At 45.1% G+C, this 14,828-nt stretch overlaps 1 protein-coding gene and 1 long non-coding RNA gene across 3 annotated transcripts; both read left to right on the forward strand.

Moving 5' to 3' along the window:
* The first annotated feature begins 965 nt into the window (after nucleotides 1-965).
* LOC140418480 (uncharacterized) lies at nucleotides 966-10,445 on the forward strand. Its single transcript, XM_072501953.1, has 3 exons — nucleotides 966-1,026; nucleotides 6,897-7,878; nucleotides 9,818-10,445. Exons 2-3 carry the CDS (start codon nucleotides 7,013-7,015, stop codon nucleotides 9,855-9,857), a joined length of 906 nt encoding a protein of 301 aa, XP_072358054.1. The 5' UTR covers nucleotides 966-1,026; nucleotides 6,897-7,012; the 3' UTR covers nucleotides 9,858-10,445.
* LOC140418486 (uncharacterized) lies at nucleotides 5,045-13,234 on the forward strand. 2 transcript variants are annotated; one of them, XR_011945076.1, is made up of 2 exons: nucleotides 5,045-5,164; nucleotides 13,008-13,234. It is a non-coding gene; the product is annotated as an uncharacterized lncRNA (long non-coding RNA). The 2 variants fall into 2 exon arrangements; XR_011945075.1 differs by having other exon boundaries at nucleotides 5,045-5,157.
* Nucleotides 13,235-14,828: the final 1,594 nt, after the last annotated feature.

The following is a 14,828-nucleotide window of genomic DNA, read 5'->3' on the forward strand; positions in this document are numbered from 1 at the left end:
TGAACCCATTCCCTTTCATCCCCGCTACAAACTCCAGTCCCTTGCCACCAATTTCATCCCTGTCCAATGTCTGAGGCTGAAGCGGACTGTTCACAACCATGGTGAAATATTTCACCCCTCGATGAGCTCTTGACCACATATCCACACTGTCACCAAGATTGCCAATTTCCACCTCAGGAACACAGCTCGACTCCACCTTTGTCTCTGTTCATCTGCTGCAGAAACCATCATCCATTCTTCTGATACCTCTCAAACAAATTATCCCAACGCACTCGCAGCCGGACTGCAACATTAAACAACCCCCTCCATCCCATCCCAAACTCTGCTACCCATGTGCTTACTCACACCAGCCCCTGTGCCCACTGATCTGCAAATGCTTCCTTTTAAAAGGCACACAGAAGTTTAAATTTCTCATTCTTTTCCTCCATGATAATGATCATCCTGATCACTGTAATCTCCTCCACACACACCCCTTTGAGATCGCTGCACTCATTTAATTCCAGCCACTTCAGAATTCCTGATTTTAATCTCTCCACCATTACTGAGTTGCCAAGGCCTCAATTTCAGGAATTTCCTCCTTAAAACTCTCCGACTCTCTGACTCAATTTCCTCCATTAAGATTCTCCTTAAAATCTAATATCTCCTCATGTGGCTCAGTGTCAATTGTTATTTTGTAACGTTTCTCTGAGTCTTAAAAGTTATATTCTGTTCAAGTCACAATATAAATTCGAATTATTGTCACTGCCCTCGGCATATATTCTGCCCCATAAATAAGAATTTGTAACTCAGAGTGAAAGTCTGTCATGAAGACAAATTACAAAAATGTTGCCCCCAACAATGATGGCGATTGAGCCTGCGCTCTGCTGCTCGTGCCCCAATAAAGATGGTGGGTGCGGGTGCGCGTGCGCACTAATGCCAGTGAGCCAAATAACAAAGGCGCATGCGCACCGCTGCCAGTACCAAATAAAGATGGCGGGTGCACAGGCTCGTCTGTAACAAAGCTGCAGCCTCCGCTCAGATCCCCAGGTACCGGTGGTTTATTTTGTCAGATGTTCAGTTTATGTAACATGTTTACGAAGCGTGCCTAACAACCCGCATGATCCAGCTCTCCCTCCGTCCCGGTTTCCCACCTTCACGGATTCTGGATCCGAGAAAGAAACTTTTCTGCGTCGCCATTAATCACACTGCGCATGCTTCACTCGGCCCAGTCCCGCCCCTGATTCACTCCTATTGGCTGGAGGACCAGTCACTTCCAACCCCCCCCCCCCCCAAGCCGGACCCGTCCACCCTTCTCCTATTGGTCGCGTGATGCCGTCAATCATTGTCCGGGAATTATGAGGTGTCAGGTGAGAGGTCAGTGTTGGGGGGCGGGGTTTTCAAATCCCGAGTGCGGCCCCAGAGCTGAACAATGAACATTCTCCACTCTCACTGTCCGCCACTTCCGGCTTCTCTCCACAAACAACCTCACAGAGACCAGGGGGGGGAAGACACTGACCCAGTGACAATGTCACTGCATTAGTCACCCAGAGAGACAGGAGAATGTTCTGGGGACACAGAACATTAATAAAATCTGGAATTTAAAGTTCGTTTCAGTGATGGTGACTGAGGGTCACTGAGAAAATCTCCAATGTCACTGGATTAGGTCAAAAAGGCAGAAAGTAGGAAACTAGTTAGTTTAAAGTCTGTTGTTGGAAAACTGTTAGAATCTATTATTGAGGAAGCAGTATCTGGACATTTGGAAAGTCAAACTGCAATCCATCAGAGTCAGTGTGGTTTTGTGAAGGGTATATCGCGTTTGACTCATTTCTTGCAGTTCTTGGAAGATGTAACAAGTCAAGTGGATAATGGGGTCCTGTAGATGTATTTGGACTCCCAGAATTCATTTGATAAGGTGTCACACAAAGGGTAATAAGGTACAATCCCACGGGGTTGAGAGATAATATATTAGCTTGTATAGAGGATTGGCTAACCAACAGACAACAGAGAGTGGGGTTAGATTTATTGACACATGTACTGAAGAAAAATGTTTTTACGCAGAGGGTGGTGAGGGTCTGGAATGCACTGCCTCGGAGGGTGGTAGAGACGGTTGTCTCACATCCTCTAAAAAAGTACCTGGATGAAGACTGGCACGTCATAACATTGAAGGCTATGAGCCAAGTGCTGGTAAATGGGATTAGGTAGGTGGGTCAGGTATATCATGTGTTAGTGCAAACTCGATGGACCGAAGGGCCTCTTCTGCACTGTGAAATAAATGAAATGAAAATTGCTTGTCACAAGTAGGCTTCAAATGAAGTTACTGTGAAAAGCCCCTAGTCGCCACATTCTGGCTCTTGTTCGGGGAGGCTGGTACGGGAATTGAACCGTGCTGCTGGCCTGCCCAGTGTGCTAAACCAGCCCCTCTGTGTTGCTGATGATACAAAGTTCGGTGGCATCATAGAGTAACTCCCACTTAACTCTTGCATTAAATTGCAAGAAGATACTGACAGACAAGGTCAATGGGCAAGATTGTGGCAATGTAAACAAGTGTGAGGTTATCTGTTTGGAACCAAAAAAGGTTAGAACTGAGTACTTTCTAAATGGAAAGAGGTTAAGTACAGTGGGTGTCCAAAGAGATTTGGGGTTCATAGAATCTACAGCACGGAGACTGGCCCTTCAGCCCAAACTGGTCCATGCCAATCAAAAAGCTCATCTAAGCCAATCCCATTTGCCTGTATTTGGCCCACATCCCTCCGAACCTTGCCTATCCATGTATCTGTCCAAATGCCTTTTCAATGTTGTCAATGTCCCTGCCTCAACTACTTCCTCCGGCAGCTCATTCCGTACTATCCTCTGTGTAAAACCATTGCTCCTTAGGTTCCCATTAATTCTTTCCCCTCTGAACTTAAACCAAAGCCCTCTAGTTCTCGATTCCCCAACCCTGAGAAAAAGATTGAGTGTATTCACCCTGTCCATGCCTCTCATGATCTTATACATCTCGATAAGACCACCCCTCAGTCTCCTACGCTCCAAAGATAAAGGTCCTGGCCTGTCCCATCTCTCCCTTTCACTCAGTCTCTTGAGTCCTGGCAATATCCTTGTAAATCTCTTCTTCACTCTCTCCAGTTTAATAACATCTTTCCCACAGCAAGGCGACCAAAACTGAACACAATACTCCAGGTGCGACCTCACCCACGTCCTGTACAACTGCAACATAACTTCCCAACTTGTATACTCAGTGCCCTGACTGATGAAGGTCAGCACGCCAAAAGCCTTCTTCAGAGAATTTATAGTGCAGGAGGAGGCTATTCGGCCCATCGAGTCTGCACCGACCCTTACAAAAAGCACCCTACTCAAGCCCGCTTATCTACCCTATCCCCGTAACCCAGTAACTCCCACTTAACCTTTTTTTTGGACACTAAGGGCAATTTAGCAAGGCCAGTCCACCGAACCCGCACATCTTTAGACTGTGGGAGGAAACTGGAGAACACACGCAGACACGAGGAGAACGTGCATACTCTGCACAGACAGTGACCCAGCTGGGAATCGAACTGGGGATCCTGGAGCTGTGAAGCAACTGTGATAACCACTGTGCTACCGTGCTGCCCTATCTACCTGTGACTCCACCTTTAGAGAACCGTGCACCTGAACTCCAAGATCCTTCTGTTCCATGATACACCCTCAGGCCTTACCATTCACTGTGAAAGTCCTACCTTGATTTCTGAAATGTAATTCCTCACACTTATCTGTATTGAATTCCATTTGCCATTTCTCGGCCCACTTTCCCAACTGATCAAGAGCCTGCTGCAATTTTTGATAACCTTCCTCACTGCCGACAATACCACCTATTTTAGTGTCATCTGCAAACTTACTGATCCTGTCATAGATGTCATAGAATTTACCATGCAGAAGGAGGCCATTCGGCCCATCGAGTCTGCACCGGCTCTTGGAAAGAGCACCCCGCCCAAGGTCAACACCCCCACCCTATCCCCATAATCCAGTAACCCCACCCATCACGACGGGCAATTTTGGACACTAAGGGCAATTTATCATGGCCAATCCACCTAACCTAACATCTTTGGACTGTGGGAGGAAACCGGAGCACCCGGAGGAAACCCACGCACACACGGGGAGGATGTGCAGACTCCGCACAGACAGTGACCCAAGCCCCAACAGCACGGTAGCATTGTGGACAGCACAATTGCTTCACAGCTCCAGGGTCCCAGGTTCGATTCCGGCTTGGGTCACTGTCTGTGCGGAGTCTGCACATCCTCCCCGTGTGTGCGTGGGTTTCCTCCGGGTGCTCCGGTTTCCTCCCACAGTCCAAAGATGTGCAGGTTAGGTGGATTGGCCATGATAAATTGCCCTTAGTGTTGGGTGGGGTTACTGGGTTATGGGGATAGGGTGGAGGTGTTGACCTTGGGTAGGGTGCTCTTTCCAAGAGCTGGTGCAGACTCGATGGGCCAAATGGCCTCCTTCTGCACTGTAAATTCTATGAATGTCTTGTACATTCTCATCCAAATCGTTGATTATAGACATAAACAGCAATCTCCTAGTTACTGATCTCCGAGTTACTCCCTACTTAGTTAATTACTCCAGTTTCTCAAATTTAGAGCAGATTCCCAACAAGCCAATCAGCTTTACTCTGAGGTAAGTTATTTATATTTACCGTTCAAAGCTCCTCCTCCCCGGATTCGGGCCAAATCCGCTCCCTGCCGAATAGGCCGTGAATCCCTGAGGTAAGTTATTTATATTTACTGTTCCGAAGCTGCTCCAGCCTGAGTTTGCACCAACTCCACTCCCTGCGTTCGTGAGATTCATACCTGGGTGTCTGGAAAATCGTTAGGACAGTAACTGTCCTGTAAGGTAATGAGTCATTTTGCTTCCCAATTGGCCGAGGAAGGCAGTGTGTCACAAGGATGGATGTGTTGACCGATTAATGGCTGGGGGATGGGGGCAGATCATGTGATCAAACCTCCAGGAATACGTTTAATCAAAGTTGGCGAGGAGAGAATGTTGTGAATTTCTATCCTAAACTGACTGTGAGGTTTCTGTAAATTTACAAGATTCTGGAAGTAGAGGTTTAACAGACGGGAAAAGCAAACCAAACATCACATCGCGATCTGACAGAGTCACTCGATTCATTAGAAACTGAATTTCAGCAGCATCTGGGTGTGGAAGGTAAAAGGTTTGACTGTTCTGTCTGTGAGGGAAGATTTCAGGTCTCAGTGTGACTGGAAAAGCCCCGAGATTCACAAACCCTGGTTTCACCAAACCTGGTGAACTGTGTTCAGTTCTGGGCAACAAACCTGAGGAAGGATAGAATGGCCTCGGGGGGAGTGTAGCACAGATTTACCTGAGTGATATCTGAACCCCCTGGGGTTAAATTACAAAACTAGATTACACAAAGGAGTCAGAGGCATGATGGCACAGAGAAGGGCATTCGGCCCATTGAGTCCATGCTAGCTCTCTGGAGCAATCCAGTCAGTGCCATTCTCCTGCTCTCTCCCTGTATCCTCGCAGGTTTATTTCCCTCAGATGTCTATCCAATTTCCTTTTGAAATCAAATCGTTCATTGCGTCTATTTTCAAACTCCCTCATAGGCAGCAAGTTTCAGATCATTGCCACTCGCTGTGTAAAAACATAAATCTCATATCACCTCATATCTCCCGTACCTTTGACATACAATCTAAGAACAGGCCACTCGGCCCCTCGAGCCTGCTCAGCATTGAATAAGATTGCAGCTGATCTCATTCTAACGTTAACTCCACATTCCTGCCTACCCCTGATGACCTTTCACCTCCTTGCTCATCAAGAATCTATCCAGCTCTGCCTTAAAAATATTCAAGGTCTCTGCTTCCGCTGCCTTTTAAGGACACGAGTTCCAAAGTCTTCCAACCCTCAAGAGAATACAAAATCCTCATCTCCATCTGAAATGGGTGACCCCTTATTTTGCAACAGTGGTGCCCTCGTTCTCGATTCCCCCACAAGAGGAAACATCCTCTCCACATCCACCCTGCCAAAACCCCTCAGGATCTTATATAGATCAATCCAGGTTTTACCCAAAACTTTACATCTTTGTCCCTAGTTCTTGGACGACCAGTGAATGGAAACAGAGTTTCTTTGTACACCTGATAGAAATCTGGCATAATCTTGAGTTCCTGAATCAAATCTCCCCTCAACCTCCTTTGCTGGAACCATTCTGGTAAATCTCCTCTGCACCTTCTCCAAGAACCTTCAGATCCTTCCTGAAAAGTGGTGACCAAAGCTTTATAAAGATTCATCGAATAGAATTGGACTCATAGAATTCCTACAGTGCAGGAGGCCACTCAGCCCATCGAGTCTGCACTGATTCTCTGAAAGGGCACCCTGCCTCGGCCCACACTCCTACCCTGTCCCTGTAACCCCATAGCCCCACCTAACCTGCACATCCCTGGACACTAAGGGGCAATTTATCAAGGCCAATCCACCTAACTTTCCCTTCATTGGACTGTTAGAGGAAACCTGAGCACCGGGTGGAAACCCACGCAGACACTGGGAGGAAGTGCAGACCCCACACAGACAGTCACCAAGGCCGGAATTGAACCTGGGTCCCTGGTGCTGAGAGGCAGCAGTGCTAATCACCATGCCACCGGAAGCATAGTTTTGGTGTCAATATTACTGTTTATGAAGCTCAAGGTCGAATTTGCGTTGCCAACTATTCTCTTTAGTATGACTTGTAGATATACAAAATCCCTCTTCACCTCTTTCCCTCTCCTCCCAAAGAGGCCAGTTAGGTTTTTATGACAATCCAGCAGTTTTCATGGTCACTTTTTCCCAGTGCCGGCCCCACAAATGACCAGATTCATTCTGCTCAATTTCACAACCTGCCTTTGTGTTTTTGTGGGTTCTCTCACTCCCTATTTTCTGTTTTAAATCAGTTTCACAGGGTGTTCGAAGGGGAGGCTTCAAAGTCCGGAAACTCAAACCAAGCATCACATCAGGATCTGACAGAATCCTCAATTTATCATATCCTGAATATCATCGTACTTTGAACATGGAAGGAAAAAGCATCGTTCACAGTGCGGGGGAACCGTACACGTGTTATGTGTGTGGACGGGGATTCAGTCGATCATCAGACCTCACAAGCCACAAATGCAGTCACACAGAGGAGAAACCGTGGAAATGTGCGGACTGTGGGAAAGGATTCACTTACCCATCCCAGCTGGAAACTCATCGACGCAGTCACACTGGGGAGAGACCATTCACCTGCTCCAAGTGTGGGAAGGGATTCACTCGGTCATCCGCTCTGTCCAGACACCAGCAAATTCACACTGGGGAGAGACCATTCACCTGCCCCAAGTGTGGGAAGGGATTCACTCAGTCATCCGCTCTGTCCAGACACCAGCAAATTCACACTGGGGAGAGACCATTCACCTGCTCAGAGTGTGAGAAGGGATTCAGTGATTCATCCAACCTGCAGAATCACCAGCGAATTCACACTGGGAAGAGGCCGTTCACCTGCTCAGAGTGTGGGAAGGGATTTGCTATTTTAGCCCACTTGCTGAGACACCAGAAAGTTCACACTGATGAGAGACCGTTTAAATGTCCAGACTGCGGGACGTGCTATAAAAGTTCTGGGGATCTGATGAGCCATCAACGTGTTCACACTGACGAGAGACCGTTCAGGTGCTCTCACTGCGGGACTGGGTTCAGACGATCATATCACCTCACTGTACATCAGCGAATTCACACTGAGGAGAGGCCATTCACCTGCGCCGAGTGTGGGAAGGGATTCACTCAGTCATCCGCTCTGTCCACACACCAGCGAGTTCACACTGGGGAGAGACCATTCACCTGCTCAGAGTGTGGGAAGGGATTCACTACTTCACCCAACCTGCTGAGACACCAACGAGGCCACAAGTAACCACAGTGATTGGATTTTGCTGTTCCTCACATTCAGGACTGAACCATATTCATTTGGGTCTCTTTCTGCTGATAACAAACTCCAGCCCATTTATAGGGGCTAATATTCTGGCTGAAAGTCAAGTAAATTGACTGAAGACCATAAGTCATAGGAGCGGAAGTAAGGCCATTCGGCCCATCGAGTCCACTCCACCATCAATCATGGCTGATTTCAACTCCATTTACCTGCTCTCTCTCCATAGCCCTTAATTCCTTGAGAAATCAAGAATTTATCAACTTCTGTCTTAAAGACACTCAACGTCCCGGCCTCCACCGCCCTCTGTGGAAATGAATTCCACAGACCCACCACTCTCTGGCTGAAGAAATTTCTCCTCATCTCTGTTCTAAAGTGACTCCCTTTTATTCTAAGGCTGTGCCCCCGGGTCCTAGTCTCCCCTGCTAATGGAAACAACTTCCCTACGTCCACCCTATCTAAGCCATTCATTATCTTGTAAGTTTCTATTAGATCTCCCCTCAACCTCTTAAACTCCAATGAATATAATCCCAGGATCCTCAGACGTTCATCGTATGTTAGGCCTACCATTCCTGGGATCATCTGTGTGAATCTCCGCTGTACCCGCTCCAGTGCCAGTATGTCCTTCCTGAGGTGTGGGGCCCAAAATTGCTCACAGTATTCTAAATGGGGCCTAACTAATGCTTTATAAAGCGTCAGAAGTACATCCCTGCCTTTATATTCCAAGCCTCTTGAGATAAATGACAACATTCCTTGCCCAGTGAAGCAGTAGAGGCTCCTTCATTAAATGTTTTTAAGATAAAGATAGATAGTTTTTTGAAGAATAAAGGGATTAAGGGTTATGGTGTTCGGGCCGGAAAGTGGAGCTGAGTCCACAAAAGATCAGCCATGATCTCATTGAATGGTGGAGCAGGCTCGAGGGGCCAGATGGCCTACTCCTGCTCCTAGTTCTTATGTTCTTAAAACCCTGCTGATATTAGATCCGAGGGTGTCCAACAACCCAAATGGGTAAATTGGAACTCCGGGTAACTTGAAAGTGCCTTGGGAATGTATGCTGGCACAGTCTACAGCCGCGTAACTCTGTATTTAAACCCATGCTGTGCCTGCACCGTAAGCGTTTGACTGCGACAGTGTACTGGCAGTTTCAATTTTCCAATTTCCGTTCTGTATAGGGCTGCAATGGATCAGTGTGTTGCTCTTTACAAGAACCTGCCATGTGAATTTGACGAATAATCATATGAGAGAGTTCAGAGAGGTTCTTCTGGCTGTGTGGTCATTCTGCCTCTGCATTTTCTGATAAAATCATGTGAAAGTGATGGGCCGCCATGATCCAGCAGTGTGTGTGTGCGCGAGGGAGGGAGGCGGGGCGGGGGGGGGGGGGGAACTAGAGAGCTGGGGAGGAACCGTAGGAAAAGAAATACAAAGAATTTGAAGTTAATTAATGTAACACTTTATTGCCAAATTCATACAGAGTATGTTCGGGAGAACGTCTGTTTCAAACTTTCACAAAGAGGATACAACAGCTTAGAAAGTAATTGAGAAATGAACACATGGGCTCTGAGCGGCCAGCACTATCTACACCTGTAACATACCAGGGAGCACATATAACTGCGACATAAAAGGAAGAAACATCTGAGCACAGGAGTGAGAACAGCTATTTATTAGCACATTAACTGAAACTAAAGTGAAAATCTAAGTTACGTTAACGGTATAACGATAACTCCCTCCCCAATACCAAAGTGGGTGAATCTGCTCCCCATGGACTGTTAACGGATCAAGAAGATGGTTCACCACCACCTTCTCAAGGGCAATTATGGTTGGGCAACAAATGGTGGCCTTGCCAGCAAAACCGACATGCCGTAAAAATGAACAACAAAACAAAATCACGCAAGAGGTCCAATTCATGATTCTTTTCAACTACAGATTACGAATCCAAACAGTCGCTTGGTCACACCGGACTTGAATATTGCTGAAAACACAGGTATGATTCCGAAGATTCTGGATGTGCAAAATGGAAAACTTCAGCAGGATGTTTCTCTCTTCACAAAAAGACCTGGCATCATCAAATAAAAACCGCTTTCTTTAAGAGTGATCAAGAGAATATGTTTATTATTGTAATCCAGAGGTGCCTATAAACACTGAGGAAAATGAACGGCGGCCGAACATCAACTGATCACTCGATCTGTATGAAAAATAATAGAATGAAGCTGATATTTAGTGATCCGTTGCAGTTATCTAATTTCTTTTTAAATGAAACTTGTAGAATGTGGACAGATGGTAGAGTGAATGGATTGAATCTTCTCACCTTCACCAGAGTGACTGCTGTGCTATAGAATATGCTGAAGACAAACAGGGTGATGAATGTGGAAGCGGTTGTCCCAATATTACCATTATCATCCCCGTCGTCTTCAATCCAGATGTGGCCTGTAATGTCTACGGAGATGGGAAAGTGGAAATGTATTTCAGTCGGTTATAATCCAAATGTTGTTCTACTTCCTCTTTTAGTTTCCTTAAGATGCAATTTGTTCTATAATTAAACTTTCAAACGGTATCAACATGCTAAGTTAATCTCTCTTATCAATACATACCTAATACTTAATACCACCGCTGTATTCTATAAATATGTTCTGTTATGATCCTAGATCAGACCACCAGGGTTTTGGTATGATTCGGTTTAAAGTTTGCAAAGTTTCTTATCCCATGTACACCCCAAGCCATAAAAACCCACAGTCTTTGCACAAACAAATTAAGCATCACTCCACAAAGTCAAAGAAGTGTGGTTATTTGTAATACCTATCTTAATCAAAAACATTCAGAATCAACACATGGCACATTTGAATTAACAGGTAATCTGCAGTCGAACACATAAAATTGCACAATGCATGGTCGATGCGACGAACATAGATTCCACAGAACCCTGCACAACACAGCCAGGCGGCCTTATTAATTATGTGTTACACAATACTGGTTCACACTATCTCCCCTCAAGAGGGAAATCGAGCACTCTCTTCCAAATATCGAACCTCTGAATTGCCTTTAAAATTCGCTCCTTCTAATAATAGTAATCTTTATTATTGGCACAAGTAGGCTCGCATTAACACTGCAATGAAGTTACTGTGTAAATCCCTCGGACTGCTTCCACGACTTCTCGCCTGCCAAGTTTTCAATCGCACTTCTTGCGACAACGTTCCCCTGGATTCCTGAGGCTAAACTCCAGCACCAACTCTCAGCCAGATATAGAAGATCGCCATGTTTCCAAAGGGTAACCGTTGGCTTCTCGACGCGCATCAGGAAGCCACCACACATCTGCTGCCTTTTCAGCTCTCCAGGTCTTCTCCCGAGCTATGCATCCTGGGAACTGGCGGAGGTCCCTCAACCCCGACCACCTGCTCGGCCATTAAATGAGATCATGGTCGATCTGACTCTATCCTCACCCCCATATTCCTGCCTCATCCAATAAACGTATTACTCCTTGCTTCTCAAGAATCTATCTATCTTTGTAGCAAAGACATTCAAAGACTACGTTTCTATCGGCTTTTGAGGCAGTGAGTACCAAAGACTCACGACTTTCTGAGAGACAAAACAATCCCCCTCACCTCTACCTGAAATTGGCGACCTCTTATATCTGAACAGTGACCTTCATTCCCGATTGTCCCAGAAGAGTAAATATCCTTTCCACATCGACCATGTCAAGCCACCTTAGGATTATATGTGTTTCAATTAACTTGTTTCTTATGCTTTTAATCTCCAGTGCATATAACATTAGCGTATATAAACTTTCATCATAAAATAACCGGTGGTATTCATGGTAGTCTCTGGCAAACATTGCTTCTATAGAACTTACATCCTTTCTTCAGCAAGGAGCGGGGGTGGCGTAGTCGTATTGTCACTGGGCTAGGAAACCAGGAATGTAATCTGCGGTCCCGGGTTCAAATCCCACCATGACAGGTGGTGAAATTTGAATTGAATAAAAATATGAAATTAAAAGTCTAGTTATGACCATGAACCGATCCTAGGGAAGGATAACTCCCGTCCTTATACAAAGGATTGTGCGCAATTGATCTCACAAATGCTCTGTAAAACTGATGCTTTACCTCGCTACTTTTCTATTCAATTACCCACATGATAACATTATATTCGTTTTTTTCCGATTCCTCGCTGTAACTGCATACTAACAGTTTGCATTTCATACTCGAAGAAAAACAGTTCTCTCTAAATCGCAGTGCTCTGCAATCTCTCACACTTTCGATAATATGCTTATTTTTAATTTGTTCCTCAAACATTTGACAATTTCCCAATTACCATTATATTCTCTGGTCGTAACGACAGTCACTTAACCTATCTATAGCCACCTGTTCCTCTGTATATCCTACTCAACTTATATTCCGACTTACAATCCAAAGATGTGGAGGTTCGGCGCGTGCTCTAACATATATTAAGTCCACTTGCCTGTGGTTCTGCCTTCCTAGTTTTGAGCCTGTCAACTCACCTTCTCGTGATTGACAGCAGCAGTTTATGTGCATGGAACCTATTATCCTGTTGCAGATTTTCTGGATTCGTTCGTGGGATGTAGGTGTCGCTGGCTGGGTCAGCATTTGTTGCCCATCCCAGAGGGAGTTTAAGAGTCAACCACATTTCGGTGGGTCTGGAGTCATATGTAGACCCACGTAAGGATGATAGATTTCCTTCCCTGAAGGACAATAGTGAACCAGGTGGGGTTTTTTCAACAATCAACAATTGTTTCATGGTCGTTATTAGTATTTTAATTTCAGATTATTATTCAATTCATTTTCCACCATGTGCTCTGGTGGCATTCCAACCCACGTCCCCAGAGCATTACCCTGGGTTTCTGGATTGCTAGTCCAGTGACAATACCGCTACGCCTCTGCCTCCCTTGCACGGATCTTCATTGACCCTTGAACTGATCTGGGTGACCCATCAAAACGCTGCAATGAGTCCCGCTCTTGTTGCTGCTGGATCAAATGTAGCACATATAGGAACATCCTGTAACCTTGCATCTTCCAATATCTACAGGCGCTGGCTCACAAAACAAGCAGTAACAGCAAACAATGATATATCTGTGTTCCAACATGTATTTTTTCTTCACCTTCAGGTGCAACTTCATTGTGAATCAATTGTTAAATGGTCTATCATCAGGGAATATTATGGTGAGATACAGAAGAAGGTTTACACATTGATAATGGTCACCGTAATGATAGTTTCGGATCACTACTTAAGACAAGACAGTGAATAGAGCTATTCGAACAGAGTTCACGCATGCTTTTTTGTGTGATGGAAATGGTTGGTATATCATTAAATAAAATCAGTTGTTATCTGTTATCTGGGTGTTGCGCATCAGTGTCATTTAACGACAATTGTTGTCGAATGTTGCTGTGAAAAATGTCCGTCAGAATTCTGATATTGCTCTTCGTCTTTCTCTCTTTCTTTCTCTCACTCTCGCTCTCTCTCTCTCTCTAATATGCATCAGTATCGTTTCATTTGCATTATTCTGCACTTGTGTTTGTATGAGTTCTAATGAGTGTCGGAAACATTCTAATGAGGATTGATGGATATATTCATGCATCTGTGTGTGCGCATTGTGGTAGCCTATCAATGAACATGTATGATCTGAATTATGTGTTTCTCGTTACTGTGTTTCTGTGCTGATATATGTTTACAAATTGATCTTTGCATTTACCTCTGTTTATGTGTCTGGATTTGCAATAATGACTTTTTGTACGCATTCGAGCTTCCATTTGTGTGTATGTTAATATTTTTGACCGTATGATCCTGTTAAATTGTTTATTCATAGAAGGCCGAAAGGGCTGAAGGAGGCCATTCGGTCCATAAGTCTGCGCCGAACATCCGAAAGACCACCCGACCTAAGCCGATTAACCTGTCCTATCCCTGTAACCCCACCTAACCTGCACATCTTTGGACACTAATGGGCAAAGTAAGCATAGTCAATCCACCCAATCGGCGCATCTATGGGCTGTGGGAGGAAACCGGAGAACACGGAGGAAACTCACACAGACAAGGAGAGAATGTGCAAATTCCCACAGACAGTCATGCAAGGCCATAGCCCTGGCGCTGTGAGGCAGCAATGCTAACCACTGTGGCAATTTGTGCCGCCCCTTGGACTTATGTGGTAACGTCTGTTTTTGCCATATATATTTGTGTGCTTCTGCATGTCTGTTAACATCTGCGCCTATGTGTGTCACTGTGAATTTGTTAATGTTAGTTTATCGATTAAATGCATGTCGCTGTGTGTGCCTCTTCGTGTCCATATATGTGTTCATTTCCCAAGATAGTATTTGTCTTCATGTCTACGTTATTGTGTTCGTTCGGGTTTGCAAGTGCATTTGTTAATGTTTACCTTTGTGGGTCCCTGCATGCGTGCATGCTTGTGATGGCATATTATCTGCGGTTGTGTTTGTGCGTGTGTTTGCATGTGCGTGTTTTTGATTTTTTGCTACAAGTTTCACCAATAGCAATGCCTGGTCCTGGTGGCGTGCATTGTAGGGAATAGTATTCACAGCTCTGTGCAAAAGTGCGTTATTTGAGAGATGCAATATGACATCTGCTGAAATATCCCAAAATAATCACAGGACTAGCTTTGGAAACATAAATCACAGAACTGTGAAAACGCCCTGGAGGATAGACTATTGGAGTTCAACCGGTTGGAATATGATTATCTGTGATAAGATTTTGCAAAATTTCTGGAATGTTTAAATATGAACATCTCCAACACAAGTGGAAAGGTTGGGATCGTCGGCCGCATAGTGAGCTAGAAGCCGATTATGTATCGAGGGAGTGTTTGTCTCCTTCAGTAATAATTGTCCTTTCCCCTCCCTCTGGTGCAGAATGCGAGTTAAATGATTAACTCCTTCGTAGGGAATTCGAAAAACATTGTGTAAACATTTGCCCTTCTTCG

This window comes from Scyliorhinus torazame, chromosome 5 (genome assembly GCF_047496885.1).
Source record: "Scyliorhinus torazame isolate Kashiwa2021f chromosome 5, sScyTor2.1, whole genome shotgun sequence".
Lineage (NCBI taxonomy): Eukaryota > Metazoa > Chordata > Chondrichthyes > Carcharhiniformes > Scyliorhinidae > Scyliorhinus > Scyliorhinus torazame.